Genomic DNA, 21,325 nt, shown 5'->3' with positions numbered 1-21,325 from the left:
ACTCTCTAAGGGTTCGGGGTGTGTACATATACATGGAGAGGTGACGTGTGTTGTGTACAGGTGGAGGAGGGTCTCTGGGTGGAGAAAGAGGGGGTGGCGGAGGGGTGGGAGGGTCACCTACTATACTCAATATTTACAAGAAAGGAGCGTATAAAAATTTACAAGGAGACTCCTCTGTCTTTCCCAAAAACCCAGAACTCAGACCCCTCGGCTAGTTCAACATGACGTCTGCGACAGCACACCGATTATCTTTTTTTTTCTTTTGTTTGTTTTTGAGTACCATTGAAAATATGCTATTTCTGTAAAATCACCTGGCTTTGCCACAGAGGCTAGAATAAAGACTGATAAATAACATGAAGTATACAAACCAAAAATAGTCAGTTTCTTTACTTTTGCAACTCAGTTTTCTTAAATAAAAGACTGTTTTGCATTTTCATGGGACATCAGAAATCTCACTGTGGAATCTGACACGTCAAACTGAATGGATGTTTGCAGGGGTTTAATTGGGAAAATGGGACTCGTACAACTTTATTTCACTAAAGACTGTCGTTGTGATGTGGACTGTAATGGGAGAGGAAAAACATCTCTCAGGGGAATGATCTAAATTTGGCGAGCTGTCCCTTTAAGAAGAATGAAAGTCGTTTGATTGATGAGCAGTTTTAGTGTCATATCGTTTCTTATCAGCTGTAGAAAATGGGAGGTTTTCTGACAAGGCTATGGTTAAATCATTGCACTGGGTGTGTGTGTGCGTGTGTGTGTGTGTGTGTGTGTGTGTGTATGTGTGTGTGTGTGTGCGTGTGCGTGTGTGTTTGTGTGTGTTTCAGTATAGTAGAGATATGACCTAATTTTTAGATCATCAACATCACATAAAGTCTTTTTGTTTTAACCTTCTGATTTGAGGTTTAAATATGGACGTGTTGCAGGACGTGTGTGCGTGACAGTGTGTGTGTGTGTGTGGGTGTGTGTGTGTGTGTGTGTGTGTGGGTGGGTGTGGGTGTGTGTGTGTTTCAATAAGATATTGTTGTTTTGTCCCAGTTTTGGCCCTTCTTGCTTGAGCGTTGCATCCTGGGTAGCTGGACATCCACTTCCTCCTCGCTGTCATCTGACTCAGCGCTGGTGATGTCGTCTTCTTCGTCCTCTTCCTCGTCATCTTCCTCCTCCTCCTCTTCGTCGTCATCCTCCTCCTCCTCGCTGGCCTCCTCCTCTGCAGCCTGGGGCTCCTCCACGTTCTGTGGTGAGAGAGAGTTTCAGAAACTGATTAGAAATTAGTTTTGAAAGCAAGACAGCCGAAGCATTTAATTCTTAATGACCAAGCAGATCATTGATGTACCTTTTATATTCCAGTCACTAACATCCAGTCCATCTTATTTACCTCCTATTTCCCTCCTTATCCCCTCCCTGACAGCACCCTGCCACATGCCTCCAGTCCTCCTACCTCCATTGGGTTGACTGTGATCGTCAGAGCAGAGTCATTCCAGGTCGCGTCCGCCTCTTTAGCCGTCTCGGCCAGCTTGACCTCCTGCTGGTGGGTCAGGTGAATGCGGTAGATGCCCAGCACCACGACCACCACCAGCGCAGCGATGCACATGACGATTACCACTGTGGCAGCACTGGGTACGCCTGAAAACAAGAGGAGAGAAGATAGAGAGGTGAGAGAAGCTGAAAAAAAATGTACGTCAGGGGTTTTTGTGTTGGGTTGTTCTGTAAAGCTTCTGGCACTTGTTGAGTCTTTATTTTGTTATTTTCAAATGACATTGTCTCTCTCTTATTGCCCAGCATTTGATACACAATGCCCTGTAGCAAGAGCAAAAGAGACAGTTTGCCAGGCTGATGAAATACATCGGCTTCGCTCTAATGGCTGAGGAATGAATGAAAGGGAATAGCTGGGTCGGGGCTGGCAGTGTAGACCTAGGCCAGCGGCAGGCCTTCATCAGTTCAGATTCATCATCTTAAACAGCAGTTTTGGATTCATATGTTACATGAATTTAGGGGGCTACCTGTCAACTCTGACTTACTGTATGTTTAGCCTTCCTTTAAAGGCGTTATTTGGAGGTTTTCTCTGCTGCTAAACATGTTTTTTTCTTTTGTTTTTTTAGTTGCCGGGAGCAGGTGGTGATGATTGTCGCTTTTCGAGAGCTTCGGCCGTCGTCGTGTTTACAAGACAAGAGGTTATAATTCGCCCGCCGAGCAGCGCCACGTCTTCAGGGAAGATCGGAGGCTACAGTGAGTCGCTATCGGAAAGTGACGAGACACTCCGGGGGCTAGCTGGCTGAAATATTGAATACTGGGAAAGACAAATTTGTCCGCGTCTTTACGAGCTGACAGTAGGTTTCTGTGTAACTCAGCTTCATCTTTGTCCTGCGAAAGATTGTTCTCAAAGGCCGGGGAGATCATAAAAAAAAAAAAGTATAAGAGATCGTCTTAGTCCCAGCACAGTTGAGAAGTTGTTATTTCTTAATAAAAAATGAAGTGTTTTTTTCCAGAATCATTTTTCCAATATAAATGTTCTTTACCCACATTCTATATTGACTATTCCTCACGAAGAGAGAGGCTTCTCCAGAGGTCTCTATGGATAAACAGGCAGCCACTGAGCAAACTACTGTGACTGAGATCACATCGCTGGCCGGACCGGAGACCAGTGTGATTGTGTACATGGATGATGAGCTGGAGGTAGCGCTGCAGGAGGAAGTGGAGGCATCTGAGACAAAGAAAACCCTGGTTCAGGATTGTAATGTAAAGAATGGATTACGTGGCTTCTTGTGTGTTTTCTGGAAGATGATGATGTGTTGCGTTTGTGTTTCCGCTGAGGTCTGAATTACAGCCATGTCTTTGTAATAATACTCTTAAATATAATAAATAAACACTAATCATTTTAACTAACTGATCAGTTTCTCTGTATTTACTGTTAATGTGTATGGACAAGATTTCTCTAACTCTCTTTAACAGCCCAAAAAATATATTTGGCTTACGAGAATTGCTTATAAAGTTTTAGTTTTAGAAATACAGAAACTGCGCACCATTTCTGTAAAACCTGATTAAATACAACAAATTTTATTCTCTTTATTTTTAACTGGTGTCAACAGGACTTCATACATAAGACCACCCCTCCCTAATCCCAAATAAGTCTATTAGGATTTCTTTTATTGGAATTTAATACCAGGTTGTAAAAGGTTTATCAGTGATGGGAAGTGACAACAAAGATAAGTAATGTCACTAAGCAGGATAAGACATCATATATTATTTTATATGCAAATTACTTTAAAACCAAACAAAAAGAATATATATTCATTCATACATCATTTAAAACATGAAATATTTCCTTGTGTGGTGTAATTCCAATGTTTTGTGATCAATTACATACATGTAGCTGTCATCCTTCATTAGATGTGCAAGCCCAAATTGTTTGTTACCACTTCAGTACTTAGAAAAAAATACTCACATTTAAAAGAAAAATAGGTTGATTTAGTTATATATATAATTATTATTATTATTGTTAATCTTACACATAGGGAATTGAGGTCAGTTGGACCCCAAACAATAAAAAAAAGTAAATTGTGTTTTCGAAACACAGAGATTAAAGTGCAACTATATATTTTGTTATCAGCCACACCAGTGACGTACAGTATGGGGCTCCAGTGATTGCATGTCGGCATGTCAGGCCAGACTGAAATACAGTGTCTATATTGTGTCAGAAATAATAGTTTTTTCTCCTGTCGTTGTGGCTGAGGCTTGTCTTAGGCTGTTATTATGGTTTTCTGGTCTCTTTGACAGCGATTGCCTTTTGTAATAGCCTATTGATTTTTTGTATTTTTTTTCATGTTATTGTACAGGAGGCCTCTTTAACCTTTACATAAAATGGGTCCTCTGTTGATGATTGTGATCTTTAATTATTCTGAAAGTCCATTTCTTTTCTTATGTCATTTTTCTTTAGCATTACTGGCCTGTCAGAGTCTTTTTATGCTCTGGTTTTAAAAGTTACAGTGGTGGTGAGTCTCTAAGGATGTCCCTCTGTCTGTCTGTTGGTCGGAGCTGTTAGTGTGACTATAGCGTGTCTTTTTGATTCTATATAGTATTTTGGTCAGCGTTTCTTGTTTTTAATGTGGTCTATAAATAAATCTGACTTGACGGAATTAATTACTGATCAATAGCTAGACAAAAAAACCCGTAGCATCAAACTGTGAGATAACAGGTGGTGCTTTTTGGCTGAAATGTTTGTAATGTCATGGAGTTTTTACCTATTCAGTGACAGAAACACAGTGACGCTCTTTGCCCCTGATTCTTCTCTGTATTTCAACTAATGTAGGCTGAAACAAAAAGTTGGCTGAGGTGAACTGTCTTGGCTTCAAGTGCTCAAAGGAAAGCACAATAACTTTCTTCATGTTCACATTTTTACTAAAATTAATGTTCAAGGCCTGCTGGCTTAGATTCAGACAAATAAAAACTAAAAAAGGTTAAGAAATTCAACTGACTGATAGCTGTGTGTCAGATACAGATTGTTTCAAATTCAGTTCTAAAAAACTAAAACACATTTAGATTTGGTCTCTGAGCAGTACACAACTGCAAGGGTGTATCATAAACCCTATTTAGTAGCATAACCACAACATACTCTGAGGGATTTCACTTGATCTAAAATGTTTATTTCTTCTGCTCTGATCTCCAGCCTAGTGAAATAACACGACTTCTCTCGTCCTGCCCTCTCTCAACCAGTCTCTGCTGGTGTGTGTGTGTGTGTGTGTTTGTGTGTGTGTGTTTAATGAACGTGGGTGAGACTCGCAGGGGATTTTTCAGATGATCATTTGATTCAGTCTAGTTCCCGAGAATTTCACACTAAATTCACGCTCTTTGATCTTTCTCAGAGTAAAGCTTCACGCAGCCACTCCGAGTAACTTGGTTGAGTGTTTGCATGCACGCGCACGCACACACACACGCACACACACGCACACACACAGTTACTCAACACACAGCGTGATATCATCTGAAACATTCACATGTGCCTAAAAGTCGTCATGGCTGAAACTACAGCTGGAAGTCCCTTTTTTTTATTTTTACATAAGTCTCTGATTTCCAACCACTCACCCCCCTCTCTGCTCCTCTGACCTCCTTTTCCCAGACACACAGCCCACCCCAACTCTCTGGGCTGTTAACAGCACTAGCCACACAACTCTCCAGGACTGTAAGTAGAATCCATTAGAGTCTGATGAATAATTAAATCTCGTGTGGTAGATTAAGACTAAGGTCTCTCCTCCTCACCGTGCTCTCTTTACTTCAGATCACTCATGCACAGAAGAATGGGAATAAGAGACTGATGCATCATGTGACAGGGCAGGTTTACACTGCTCTCTATCACTGAGGACCACTGTGTGAGAGCTGCAATCCGATCAACAATAAGATAAAACAAACTAGAAAACAGAGCTGAGCGTTTCCCTTGGATCTAGCCAAGTTTACCTCAGGATCTGATTCTTAACACGTCTCCCTCAATCTACGATAGTTTCCAAATGCCCATGAATGTTTTATCAAGCTAGCTTCTACATTTTTTTTCACATTAATTATTCCTCGATGAAGGTATTTGCTCATCCAAATGTCTTACATGCAGGTGTGTTGGGAAGTGTCACATTATCCTTCACACTGCTCAGCATCACAATTTATTAATTATCCTAATGTTTCGGGCCACCCATCTTGTGTTCCCAGATGTGTGACAATTACACTCTTGTGTGAGTGTCTTTTAATCATTGACAGTGGTTTGTGTATACTCTGTCATGTTATATTCCACATATATCGATACAGGGAAGGGAAAAAATATACATATATAAATATACAAATAACAAGTGGATATCACAATATATAATCAGGTCTACTGACAAAATTATAAACAGAAATTACAATCTATTGAATGAAAACTTCTGCTTTGCATCTTTCATAATTCATTCAAATTATGTAACCATATGAACTATTGGTATCTTGAGTGGGCCATTGATAGATGTATAAATTCCCTAAATTTCTAAGAGAATGATGTGCCATGGGATCATCCTGTATTAATGGGAGAAGTCACACAGTTGTTGTCTGACAAGTGACTTCTCCCATTAACACAGGATGCTTTTTTATGAGTTTTTTAGAACATAAATATCACTCACTTGCTCCACCAAAAAAGAAAATGTTAAAAAATGCTATGTATAAAGGAATTAGAGACACTTAACTAGTGTGTGTTTTCTTACCTGAGTTGTGGCTGGGGTACAGGCCATGAATCATGGATGGATGGTGGACCACCTGCATGTACTGAGGCGGGGCTATCATGTGATTGACATGTTCCCCAGCCTGTAAGCTGTGCAGTACGCTTACCTGTGTTGGGAACAGATGAAGTAGAAGTGATTATTTTAAAAGTGTTTGAAGTTAACATTTTACAGTCTTATCCATTCACTCCCACCTGTGTGCCTAAACTCACCTTGACTCATACAGCTGAAATATTCTATCCAAACTAAAATAATAAATGAAAATCCTAAAAGTCCAGATTTTAGAACAAGGCTGTGAGAAATAGGAAGGCGAATGCATTTACGTCTTTTGGGGGACAGGGTCAGCTCAATACAGGGAGGTGAAATGTTAACTTGATTCCACTCGACGCCCTTCAATGTTTAAACTATGTTTAGTAAAGCATTTTGTCCCCCCCCCACAGTAAACAGCAGAAAATGTATAAACTGGTCAACTCTCTGTTCAGACTGGGGTAAGGGCCCTGACATATCGAGCTGATTCTGATGTTTCTCATGAAGCACGAACAGAGTATTACAGGTTGAGAATGTGAGAATGTCTCTGACTCCTAGAGAAGCCTGACTCACTGTTGGACAGTTCAGGGTAAGGGCGTAAGTTTGCAAATGGACGGTAGGGACATGTCCCTAATAGTGTTTTTGGAGGACAAAATTGTCCCAACCTATATTTAAGTTAATTGAATTGACATTTTTTGGACAATTTTATGCGTTATTATACTATGACATTTTTTAATGTTTTTTCACCTTACTATACTATGACATTTTATGCCATAGTATACTATGATGTTTTTATACATTTGTTTGCCATACTATACTTTGACGTTTTATGTCAAGGTATACTATGACGTTTTTTGACAATTTTGTGCCTTACCATACTATGACGTTTTTTGATGTCTTAATGCCATAATATACTATGGCGTTTAATGCCATAGTATACTATGATGTTTTATGAAATTTTAATGCCTTACAATACTATGTCGTTTTCTTTGACGATTTAATGCCTTACTATACCATCATGTTTTTTGCCTTTTTTATGCCTTACTATACTATGACCTTTTATGCCATAGTATTCTATGACGTTTTTGGACAATTTTATATTTTACTATACAATGTCGTATTTTAACGTTTTTTTGACATACTATACCATGACATTTTTTGCCTCACTATAGTATGCATATTTCAACTGGCAGGCAAAGTAGTCAAGTGGTTGGAAGTATTGCTTCTCAATACAAAGGTTCTAGTTTCCAATCCCAGTTGAGAAATTTCTGCAGGTGTTTGCGTGTTCTGATAGGGTATTGTAAATTTTTTGCCTTACTATACTATGATGTTTATTGCCGTTTTTATGCTTTGATATACTATGACGTTTGATGCCATAGTTTACTATGACATATATTGACGATTTTTTTGTCTAACTATACAATGACGTTTTTTGATGTTTTTTTTGCCTTATTATACTATAACGTTTTATGCCATAGTATACTATGATGTTTTTTGGACAATTTTATAGATTAGTATACTATGATGTTTTTTTAACAATTTTATGCCATATTATACTATGGCATTTTATGTCATAGTATACTATGACGTTTTTTGACAATTTTATACCTTATTATGCTATGATGTTCTTTGAGAGTTTTTTGCCTTACTATACTGTGATGTTTTTTGACGTTTTTTCACCTTATTATACTATGACATTTTTTTTTTTTACCATTTTTATGCCTTAATATACAATGACATTTTATGCCATAGTATACTGTGACGTTTTGTGACAATTTTATATCTTATTATACTATGACATTTTTTGACAATTTTATGCCTTACAATACTATGACATTTCATGCCATAGTATATTACGACATTTTTGGACAATTTTATATCCTATTATACGATGATATTTTATGCTATAGTATACTATGAGGTTTTTTGACAATTATATCCTCACTATAGTATGACGTTTTTTTGCCATAGTATACTATGAGGTTTGATGCCATAGTATACTATGAGGTTTGATGCCATAGTATACTATGACGTTTTTTGACATTTTCATACATTACTATACTATGATGTTTTTGACAGTTTTATAGCTTATTATACTATGATATTTTATGCTATAGTATACTACGAAGTTTTTGACAATTTTATAGCTTATTATACTATGACGTTTCTTGACAATTTTATACCTTATTATACTATGCCATTTGATGCAATAATATACTATGATATTTTTTGACAATTTTATGCCTTACTATACTATTACTTTTTTTGACAATTTTATAACTCACCATAGTATGACATTTTTTTGCCTTATTATACTATGACGTTTGATGACATAGCATACTATGACGTTTTTTGACAATTTTATAGATTAATATACTATGACGTTTTTTGACAGTTTTTTGCCCTACTATACTATGATGTTTTATGACGTTTTTTCACCTCATTATACTATGACATATTTTTTTTTTTACCATTTTTATGCCTTATTATACTATGACATTTCATGTTATAGTATACTACGAATTTTTTGGACAATTTTATGCCTTACTATACTATGATGTTTGATGCAGTAGTATACTTTGCAATTTTTTTGCCTCAGTATACTATGATGTTTATACGCCTTGCTATATTATGCCATTTTTTCAATTTTCAGGCCTCCATATACTATGACGTCTTTATTTCTTATTATACTATGACGTTTTTTGATGTTTTTATGCCTTATTAAACTTTATTGTTTTTTCAGATTTTTTACCATACTATACTATGTCGTTTTTTCACTTTTTTTTGCCATACTATATTATGTAATTTCTTCCAATTTTCAGGCATGAATATACTATGACATCTTTATTTCTTATTATAATATGACGTTTTTGATGTTTTTATGCCTTATTAAACTTTTTTGTTTTTTCACATTTTTTGCCATACTATACTATGTCATTTTTTTCAATTTTTACCATACTATACTTTGACATTTTTTCAATTTTCAGGCCTCAATATACTATGATGTCTTTATGTCTTATGACATTATGACGTTTTGTTATGTTTTTATGCCTTATCAAACTTTGTTGTTTTTTCAGATTTTTTGCCATACTATACTATGTCGTTTTTTCACTTTTTTTGCTATACTATACTATGTCATTTTTTTCAATTTTCAGGCCTCAATATACTATGACGTATTTATTTCTTATTATACTATGACGTTTTTTGATGTTTTTATGCATTATCAAACTTTGTTATTTTTTCACATTTTTTGCCATACTATACTATGTAATTTTTTTCACTTCTTTTGCCATACTATACTATGTCATTTTTTAATCAATTTTGAGACGTCAATATACTATGACGTCTTTATTTCTTATTATACTATGACGTTTTTTGATGTTTTTATGCCTTATTAAACTTTTTTGTTTTTTCAGATTTTTTGCCATACTATACTATGTCGCTTTTTCACTTTTTTTGCTATACTATATTATGTCATTTTTTTCAATTTTCAGGCCTCAATATACTATGACGTATTTTTTTTTTTAATATACTTTGACGTTTTTTGATGTTTTTATGCCTTATTAAACTTTTTTGTTTTTTCAAATTTTTTGCCATAATATACTATGTCGTTTTTTCACTTTTTTTGCTATACTATACTATGTTGTGTTTTCAATTTTGAGACGTCAATATACTATGATGTCTTTATGTCTTATTACATTATGACGTTTTGTTATGTTTTTATGCCTTATCAAACTTTGTTGTTTTTTCAGATTTTTTGCCATACTATACTATGTCGTTTTTTCACTTTTTTCGCTATACTATACTATGTTGTTTTTTCAATTTTCAGGCGTCAATATACTATGACGTATTTATTTCTCATTATACTATGATGTTTTTTGATGTTTTTATGCCTTATTAAACTTTTTTGTTTTTTCACATTTTTTGCCATACTATACTATGTCATTTTTTTCAATTTTTTTGCCATACTATACTATGTCCTATTTTTCAATTTTCAGGCCTCAGTATACTATGATGTCTTTATATCTTATTATACTATGACGTTTTTTGATGTTTTTATGCCTTATTAAACTTTTTTGTTTTTTCACATTTTTTGCCATACTATACTATGTCGTTTTTTCACTTTTTTTGCTATACTATACTATGACATTTTTTTCAATTTTCAGGCCTCAATATACTATGACGTATTTATTTCTTATTATACTATGACGTTTTTTGATGTTTTTATGCCTTTTTAAACTTTTTTGTTTTTTCACATTTTTTGCCATACTATACTATGTCGTCTTTTCACTTTTTTTGCCATACTATACTATGTCCTATTTTTCAATTTTCAGGCTTCAGTATACTATGATGTCTTTATATCTTATTATACTATGACGTTTTTTGATGTTTTTATGCCTTATAAACTTTTTTGTTTTTTCACATTTTTTGCCATACTATACTATGTCATTTTTTTCAATTTTTTTGCCATACTATACTATGTCATTTTTTTTAAATTTTCAGGCCTCAATATACTATGACGTCTTTATATCCTATTATACCATGACGTTTTTTGATGTTTTTATGCCTTATCAAACTTTGTTGTTTTTTCAGATTTTTTGCCATACTATACTATATCGTTTTTTCCCTTTTTTTGCTATACTATACTATGTTGTGTTTTCAATTTTGAGACGTCAATATACAATGACGTCTTTATTTCTTATTATACTATGACGTTTTTTGATGTTTTTATGCCTTATTAAACTTTTTTGTTTTTTCAGATTTTTTGCCATACTATACTATGTCGTCTTTTCACTTTTTTTGCCATACTATACTATGTCCTATTTTTCAATTTTCAGGCTTCAGTATACTATGATGTCTTTATATCTTATTATACTATGACGTTTTTTGATGTTTTTATGCCTTATTAAACTTTTTTGTTTTTTCACATTTTTTGCCATACTATACTATGTCATTTTTTTTCAATTTTTTTGCCATACTATACTATGTCATTTTTTTTAAATTTTCAGGCCTCAATATACTATGACGTCTTTATATCCTATTATACCATGACGTTTTTTGATGTTTTTATGCCTTATCAAACTTTGTTGTTTTTTCAGATTTTTTGCCATACTATACTATATCGTTTTTTCCCTTTTTTTGCTATACTATACTATGTTGTGTTTTCAATTTTGAGACGTCAATATACTATGACGTCTTTATTTCTTATTATACTATGACGTTTTTTGATGTTTTTATGCCTTATTAAACTTTTTTGTTTTTTCAGATTTTTTGCCATACTATACTATGTCGTTTTTTCACTTTTTTTGCTATACTATATTATGTCATTTTTTTCAATTTTCAGGCCTCAATATACTATGACGTATTTATTTCTTATTATACTATGACGTTTTTTGATGTTATTATGCCTTATTAAACTTTTTTGTTTTTTCACATTTTTTGCCATAATATACTATGTCGTTTTTTCACTTTTTTTGCTATACTATACTATGTTGTGTTTTCAATTTTGAAACGTCAATATACTATGATGTCTTTATGTCTTATTACATTATGACGTTTTGTTATGTTTTTATGCCTTATCAAACTTTGTTGTTTTTTTCACTTTTTTTGCTATACTATACTATGACATTTTTTTCAATTTTCAGGCCTCAATATACTATGACGTCTTTATTTCTTATTATACTATGACGTTTTTTGATGTTTTTATGCCTTATTAAACTTTTTTGTTTTTTCACATTTTTTGCCATACTATACTATGTCATTTTTTTCAATTTTTTTGCCATACTATACTATGTCATTTTTTTTTAAATTTTCAGGCCTCAATATACTATGACGTCTTTATATCCTATTATACCATGACGTTTTTTGATGTTTTTATGCCTTATCAAACTTTGTTGTTTTTTCAGATTTTTTGCCATACTATACTATATCGTTTTTTCCCTTTTTTTGCTATACTATACTATGTTGTGTTTTCAATTTTGAGACGTCAATATACAATGACGTCTTTATTTCTTATTATACTATGACGTTTTTTGATGTTTTTATGCCTTATTAAACTTTTTTGTTTTTTCAGATTTTTTGCCATACTATACTATGTCGTCTTTTCACTTTTTTTGCCATACTATACTATGTCCTATTTTTCAATTTTCAGGCTTCAGTATACTATGATGTCTTTATATCTTATTATACTATGACGTTTTTTGATGTTTTTATGCCTTATTAAACTTTTTTGTTTTTTCACATTTTTTGCCATACTATACTATGTCATTTTTTTCAATTTTTTTGCCATACTATACTATGTCATTTTTTTTTAAAATTTTCAGGCCTCAATATACTATGACGTCTTTATATCCTATTATACCATGACGTTTTTTGATGTTTTTATGCCTTATCAAACTTTGTTGTTTTTTCAGATTTTTTGCCATACTATACTATATCGTTTTTTCCCTTTTTTTGCTATACTATACTATGTTGTGTTTTCAATTTTGAGACGTCAATATACAATGACGTCTTTATTTCTTATTATACTATGACGTTTTTTGATGTTTTTATGCCTTATTAAACTTTTTTGTTTTTTCAGATTTTTTGCCATACTATACTATGTCGTTTTTTCACTTTTTTTGCTATACTATACTATGTCATTTTTTTTCAATTTTCAGGCCTCAATATACTATGACGTATTTATTTCTTATTATACTATGACGTTTTTTGATGTTATTATGCCTTATTAAACTTTTTTGTTTTTTCACATTTTTTGCCATAATATACTATGTCGTTTTTTCACTTTTTTTGCTATACTATACTATGTTGTGTTTTCAATTTTGAAACGTCAATATACTATGATGTCTTTATGTCTTATTACATTATGACGTTTTGTTATGTTTTTATGCCTTATCAAACTTTGTTGTTTTTTCACTTTTTTTGCTATACTATACTATGACATTTTTTTCAATTTTCAGGCCTCAATATACTATGACGTCTTTATTTCTTATTATACTATGACGTTTTTTGATGTTTTTATGCCTTTTTAAACTTTGTTGTTTTTTCAGATTTTTTGCCATACTATACTATGTCGTCTTTTCACTTTTTTTGCTATACTATACAATGTCATTTTTTTCAATTTTCAGGCCTCAATATACTATGACGTATTTATTTCTTATTATACTATGACGTTTTTTGATGTTTTTATGCCTTTTTAAACTTTGTTGTTTTTTCAGATTTTTTGCCATACTATACTATGTCCTATTTTTCAATTTTCAGGCTTCAGTATACTATGATGTCTTTATATCTTATTATACTATGACGTTTTTTGATGTTTTTATGCCTTATTAAACTTTTTTGTTTTTTCACATTTTTTGCCATACTATACTATGTCATTTTTTTCAATTTTTTTGCCATACTATACTATGTCATTTTTTTTAAATTTTCAGGCCTCAATATACTATGACGTCTTTATATCCTATTATACCATGACGTTTTTTGATGTTTTTATGCCTTATCAAACTTTGTTTTTTTTCAGATTTTTTGCCATACTATACTATATCGTTTTTTCCCTTTTTTTGCTATGCTATACTATGTTGTGTTTTCAATTTTGAGACGTCAATATACAATGACGTCTTTATTTCTTATTATACTATGACGTTTTTTGATGTTTTTATGCCTTATTAAACTTTTTTGTTTTTTCAGATTTTTTGCCATACTATACTATGTCGTTTTTTCACTTTTTTTGCTATACTATACTATGTCATTTTTTTTCAATTTTCAGGCCTCAATATACTATGATGTATTTATTTCTTATTATACTATGACGTTTTTTGATGTTATTATGCCTTATTAAACTTTTTTGTTTTTTCACATTTTTTGCCATAATATACTATGTCGTTTTTTCACTTTTTTTGCTATACTATACTATGTTGTGTTTTCAATTTTGAGACGTCAATATACTATGATGTCTTTATGTCTTATTACATTATGACGTTTTGTTATGTTTTTATGCCTTATTAAACTTTGTTGTTTTTTCAGATTTTTTGCCAAACTATACTATGTCGTTTTTTCACTTTTTTTGCTATACTATACTATGACATTTTTTTCAATTTTCAGGCCTCAATATACTATGACGTCTTTAATTCTCATTATACTATGATGTTTTTTGATGTTTTTATGCCTTTTTAAACTTTGTTGTTTTTTCAGATTTTTTGCCATACTATACTATGTCGTTTTTTCACTTTTTTTGCTATACTATACAATGTCATTTTTTTCAATTTTCAGGCCTCAATATACTATGACGTATTTATTTCTTATTATACTATGACGTTTTTTGATGTTTTTATGCCTTTTTAAACTTTTTTGTTTTTTCACATTTTTTGCCATACTATACTATGTCGTCTTTTCACTTTTTTTGCCATACTATACTATGTCCTATTTTTCAATTTTCAGGCTTCAGTATACTATGATGTCTTTATATCTTATTATACTATGACGTTTTTTGATGTTTTTATGCCTTATTAAACTTTTTTGTTTTTTCACATTTTTTGCCATACTATACTATGTCATTTTTTTCAATTTTTTTGCCATACTATACTATGTCATTTTTTTTAAATTTTCAGGCCTCAATATACTATGATGTCTTTATATCCTATTATACCATGACGTTTTTTGATGTTTTTATGCCTTATCAAACTTTGTTGTTTTTTCAGATTTTTTGCCATACTATACTATATCGTTTTTTCCCTTTTTTTGCTATACTATACTATGTTGTGTTTTCAATTTTGAGACGTCAATATATAATGACGTCTTTATTTCTTATTATACTATGACGTTTTTTGATGTTTTTATGCCTTATTAAACTTTTTTGTTTTTTCAGATTTTTTGCCATACTATACTATGTCGTTTTTTCACTTTTTTTGCTATACTATACTATGTTGTGTTTTCAATTTAGAGACGTCAATATACTATGATGTCTTTATGTCTTATTACATTATGACGTTTTGTTATGTTTTTATGCCTTATCAAACTTTGTTGTTTTTTCAGATTTTTTGCCATACTATACTATGTCGTTTTTTCACTTTTTTCGCTATACTATACTATGTTGTTTTTTCAATTTTCAGGCGTCAATATACTATGACGTATTTATTTCTCATTATGCTATGATGTTTTTTGATGTTTTTATGCCTTATTAAACTTTTTTGTTTTTTCACATTTTTTGCCATACTATACTATGTCATTTTTTTCAATTTTCAGGACTCAATATACTATGATGTCTTTATTTCCTATTATACTATGACGTTTTTTGATGTTTTTATGCCTTATTAAACTTTTTTGTTTTTTCACATTTTTTGCCATACTATACTATGTCCTGTTTTTCAATTTTCAGGCTTCAGTATACTATGATGTCTTTATATCTTATTATACTATGATGTTGTTTGATGTTTATATGCCTTAACAAATTTTTTTTTTTTTAAGTATATTTTTTGGGCTTTTTATTACTTTATTGGACAGTATACTGGAGAGAGACAGGAAACGGGGATGCAGATAGAGGGGGAATGACATGCAGCAAAAGGCCGTCCGATACGGGATTCGAACCGGGGCAGACTGCAGCTAGGGCTGTAGCCTATACACATGGGGCGCCTGCTTAGACCACTACGCCACACGACGCCCCATCCCTCAATAAATTTTGTCGTATTTTCACTTTTTTTGCCATACTATATGATGTCCTATTTTTCAATTTTCAGGCCTCAGGATACTATGATGTCTTTATTGCTTATTATACTATGACGTTTTTTTATGTTTTTATGCCTTATTAAACTTTGTTGTTGTTTTCACATTCATTGCCATACTATACTATGTCGTTTTTTCACATTTTTTGCTTTACTATACTATTTAATTTTTCCAATGTTTGCCATAGTATACTATGACATTTTTTTCAATTTTCAGGTCTTAATATACCATGACATCTTTATATCTCATTATACTATGACGTTTTTTGATGTTTTCATGCCTCATTAAACTTTGTTGTTTTTTCACTTTTTTTGCCATACTATACTATGTCCTATTTTTCAATTTTCAGGCCTCAGTATACTATGATGTCTTTATATCTTATTATACTATGATGTTTTTTGGTGTATTTATGCCTTATTAAACTTTGTTGTTTTTTCACATTTTTTGCCATACTATACCATGTCATTTATTTCAATTCTTGCCATACTATACTATGTCATTTTTTTCAATATTCAGGCCTCAATATACTATGACGTCTTTATATCTTATTATACTATGACGTTTTTTGATGTTTTTAAGGTATACTATAATATGTTGTTTTTTCACATTTTTTGCCATACTAGATTGTAATTCTTTTAAATTTTTAACATACAATACTATGAAATTCTTTACAATTGTCAGGCCTCAATATGCTATGACGTCTTTATATCTTATTATACTATGACGTTTTTATGCCTTAACAAATTTTGTTGTTTTTTCAGATACGTACTATACTATGTTGTTTTTTCACTCTTTTTGCCATACTGTACTGTGACATTTTTTTCAATTTTCAGGTCTAGATATACTATGATGTCTTTATTTCTCATTATACCATGACGTTTTTTGATGTTTTCATGCCACATTAAACTTTGTTGTTTTTTCACTTTTTTTGCCATACTACACTATGTCATTTTTTTCAATTTTCAGGCCTCAGCATACTATGATGTCTTTATATCTCATTATAGTATGACGTTTTTCGATGTTTTTATGCCTTATTAAACTTTGTCGTTTTTTCAGATTTTATGCCTTATTAAAGTTTGTCATTTTTTTCAATTTTCAGGACTCAATATACTATGATGTCTTTATTTCCTATTATACCATGACGTTTTTTGATGTTTTTATGCCTTATTAAACTTTTTAGTTTTTTCACATTTTTTGCCATACTATACTATGTCGTTTTTTCACTTTTTTCGCTATACTATACTATGTTGTTTTTTTCAATTTTCAGGCATCAATATACTATGACGTCTTTATTTCTCATTATACTATGACATTTTTTGATGTTTTTATGCCTTATTAAACTTTTTTGTTTTTTCACATTTTTTGCCATACTATACTATGTCGTTTTTTCACTTTTTTTGCTATACTATAGTATGTCATTTTTTTCAATTTTCAGGCCTCAATATACTATGTCTTTATATCTTATTATACTATGACGTTTTTTGATGTTTTTATGCCTCATCAAACTTTGTTGTTTTTTCAGATTTTATGCCTTATTAAAGTTTGTCATTTTTTTCAATTTTCAGGACTCAATATACTATGATGTCTTTATTTCCTATTATACCATGATGTTTTTTGATGTTTTTATGCCTTATTAAACTTTTTGTTTTTTCACATTTTTTGCCATGCTATACTATGTCGTTTTTTCACTTTTTTCGCTATACTATACTATGTTGTTTTTTCAATTTTCAGGCGTCAATATACTATGACGTATTTATTTCTCAACATAATATGACGTTTTTTGATGTTTTTATGCCTTATTAAACTTTTTTGTTTTTTCACATTTTTTGCCATACTATACTATGTCATTTTTTTCAATTTTTACCATACTATACTTTGACATTTTTTCAATTTTCAGGCATCAATATACTATGACGTCTTATTTCTCATTATACTATGACGTTTTTTGATGTTTTTATGCCTTATTAAACTTTGTTGTTTTTTCACATTTTTTGCCATGCTATACTATGTCGTTTTTTCACTTTTTTCGCTATACTATACTATGTTGTTTTTTCAATTTTCAGGCGTCAATATACTATGACGTATTTATTTCTCATCATAATATGACGTTTTTTGATGTTTTTATGCCTTATTAAACTTTTTTGTTTTTTCACATTTTTTGCCATACTATACTATGTCATTTTCTTCAATTTTTACCATACTATACTTTGACATTTTTTCAATTTTCAGGCATCAATATACTATGACGTCTTATTTCTCATTATACTATGACGTTTTTTGATGTTTTTATGCCTTATTAAACTTTGTTGTTTTTTCACATTTTTTGCCATACTATACTATGTCGTTTTTTCACTTTTTTTGCTATACTATAGTATGTCATTTTTTTCAATTTTCAGGCGTCAATATACTATGACGTATTTATTTCTCATCATAATATGACGTTTTTTGATGTTTTTATGCCTTATTAAACTTTTTTGTTTTTTCACATTTTTTGCCATACTATACTATGTCGTCTTTTCACTTTTTTTGCCATACTATACTATGTCCTATTTTTCAATTTTCAGGCTTCAGTATACTATGATGTCTTTATATCCTATTATACCATGACGTTTTTTGATGTTTTTATGCCTTATTAAACTTTGTTATTTTTTCACATTTTTTGCCATACTATACTATGTTGTTTTTTCAATTTTCAGGCATCAATATACTATGACGTCTTATTTCTCATTATACTATGACGTTTTTTGATGTTTTTATGCCTTATTAAACTTTGTTGTTTTTTCACATTTTTTGCCATACTATACTATGTCGTTTTTTCACTTTTTTTGCTATACTATAGTATGTCATTTTTTTCAATTTTCAGGCGTCAATATACTATGACGTATTTATTTCTCATCATAATATGACGTTTTTTGATGTTTTTATGCCTTATTAAACTTTTTTGTTTTTTCACATTTTTTGCCATACTATACTATGTCATTTTTTTCAATTTTCAGTACTCAATATACTATGATGTCTTTATATCCTATTATACCATGACGTGTTTTGATGTTTTTATGCCTTATTAAACTTTTTTGTTTTTTCACATTTTTTGCCATACTATACTATGTCGTCTTTTCACTTTTTTTGCCATACTATACTATGTCCTATTTTTCAATTTTCAGGCTTCATTATACTATGATGTCTTTATATCCTATTATACCATGACGTTTTTTGATGTTTTTATGCCTTATTAAACTTTGTTATTTTTTCACATTTTTTGCCATACTATACTATGTTGTTTTTTCAATTTTCAGGCATCAATATACTATGACGTCTTATTTCTCATTATACTATGACGTTTTTTGATGTTTTTATGCCTTATTAAACTTTGTTGTTTTTTCACATTTTTTGCCATACTATACTATGTCGTTTTTTCACTTTTTTTACTATACTATAGTATGTCATTTTTTTCAATTTTCAGGCGTCAATATACTATGACGTCTTTATTTCTCATTATACTATGACGTTTTTTGATGTTTTTATGCCTTATTAAACTTTGTCGTTTTTTCACATTTTTTGCCATACTATACTATGTCGTTTTTTCACTTTTTTTGCTATACTATAGTATGTCATTTTTTTCAATTTTCAGGCCTCAATATACTATGTCTTTATATCTTATTATACTATGACGTTTTTTGATGTTTTTATGCCTTATCAAACTTTGTTGTTTTTTCAGATTTTATGCCTTATTAAAGTTTGTCATTTTTTTCAATTTTCAGGACTCAATATACTATGATGTCTTTATTTCTTATTATACTATGACATTTTTTGATGTTTTTATGCCTTATTAAACTTTTTTGTTTTTTCACATTTTTTGCCATGCTGTACTATGTCGTTTTTTCACTTTTTTCGCTATAATATACTATGTTGTTTTTTCAATTTTCAGGCGTCAATATACTATGACGTATTTATTTCTCATCATACTATGACGTTTTTTGATGTTTTAAGCCTTATTAAACTTTTTTGTCTTTTCACATTTTTTGCCATACTATACTATGTCGTTTTTTCACTTTTTTTGCTATCCTATAGTATGTGATTTTTTTCAATTTTCAGGTCTTAATATACGATAACGTCTTTATTTCTTATTATACAATGACCTTTTTTGATTTTTTTATGCCTCATTAAACTTTGTCGTCTTTTCACTTTTTTTGCCATACTGTACTATGACATTTTTTTCAATTTTCAGGTCTCAATATACTATGACGTCCTTATATCTTATTATACTATGACGTTTCTCAATGTTTTTATGCCTTATTAAACTTTGTTGTTTTTTCACAATTTTTGCCATACTATACCATGTCGTTTTTTCACTTTTTTTGCCATACTACACTATGTCATTTTTTCAATTTTCAGACGTCAATATACTATGACGTCTTTATATCTTGTTATACTATGACGTTTTTTGATGTTTTTATGCCTTATTAAACTTTATTGTTTTTTCACATTTTTTACCATACCATACTATGTCGTTTTTTTGCCATACTACACTATGTCATTTTTTCAATTTTCAGACCTCAATATATTATGACGTCTTTATATCTTGTTATACTATGAAGTTTTTTGATGTTTTTATGCCTTATTAAACTTTGTTGTTTTTTCACATTTTTTGCCATACTATACTATGTCGTTTTTTCACTTTTTTTGCCATACTATACTATGTCCTATTTTTCAATTTTCAGGCTTCAGTATACTATGACGTCTTATTTCTCATTATACTATGACGTTTTTTGATGTTTTTATGCCTTATTAAACTTTGTTGTTTTTTCACATTTTTTGCCATACTATACTATGTCGTTTTTTCACTTTTTTCGCTATACTATACTATGTTGTTTTTTTCAATTTTCAGGCATCAATATACTATGACGTCTTTATTTCTCATTATACTATGACGTTTTTTGATGTTTTTATGCCTTATGAAACTTTTTTGTTTTTTCACATTTTTTGCCATACTATACTATGTCGTTTTTTCACTTTTTTTGCTATCCTATAGTATGTGATTTTTTTCAATTTTCAGGTGTCAATATACTATGACGTATTTATTTCTCATCATACTATGACGTTTTTTGATGTTTTTATGTCTTATTAAACTTATTTGTTTTTTCACATTTTTTGCCATACTATACTATGTCATTTTTTTCAATTTTTACCATACTATACTTTGACATTTTTTCAATTTTCAGGCATCAATATACTATGACGTCTTTATTTCTCATTATACTATGACGTTTTTTTATGTTTTTATGCCTTATTAAACTTTGTTGTTTTTTCACATTTTTTGCCATACTATACTATGTTATTTTTTTCAATTTTCA

The 21,325-nt window shown here is 30.8% G+C and overlaps 1 protein-coding gene across 1 annotated transcript in view; it reads right to left on the bottom strand.

Moving 5' to 3' along the window:
- Positions 1-372: 372 nt before the first annotated feature.
- The window catches only part of LOC130167535 (calsyntenin-2-like), a 255,034-nt gene continuing 234,081 nt past the window's right edge, over positions 373-21,325 (bottom strand). Inside the window, exons 15-17 of the mRNA XM_056373821.1 lie at positions 6,213-6,336; positions 1,436-1,620; positions 373-1,229 (exon numbers count right to left, since the gene is read on the bottom strand). Of these exons, the coding sequence (XP_056229796.1) occupies positions 1,008-1,229; positions 1,436-1,620; positions 6,213-6,336 (531 nt within the window). The 3' untranslated portion in view covers positions 373-1,007. The remainder of the gene's footprint in view (positions 1,230-1,435; positions 1,621-6,212; positions 6,337-21,325) is intronic.

The sequence above is a fragment of the Seriola aureovittata genome, chromosome 4, assembly GCF_021018895.1.
Source record: "Seriola aureovittata isolate HTS-2021-v1 ecotype China chromosome 4, ASM2101889v1, whole genome shotgun sequence".
Taxonomy (NCBI): domain Eukaryota; kingdom Metazoa; phylum Chordata; class Actinopteri; order Carangiformes; family Carangidae; genus Seriola; species Seriola aureovittata.
The sequence above is the reverse complement of the archived record's forward strand: the minus strand, read 5'-3'. Positions and strand labels throughout refer to the sequence as shown.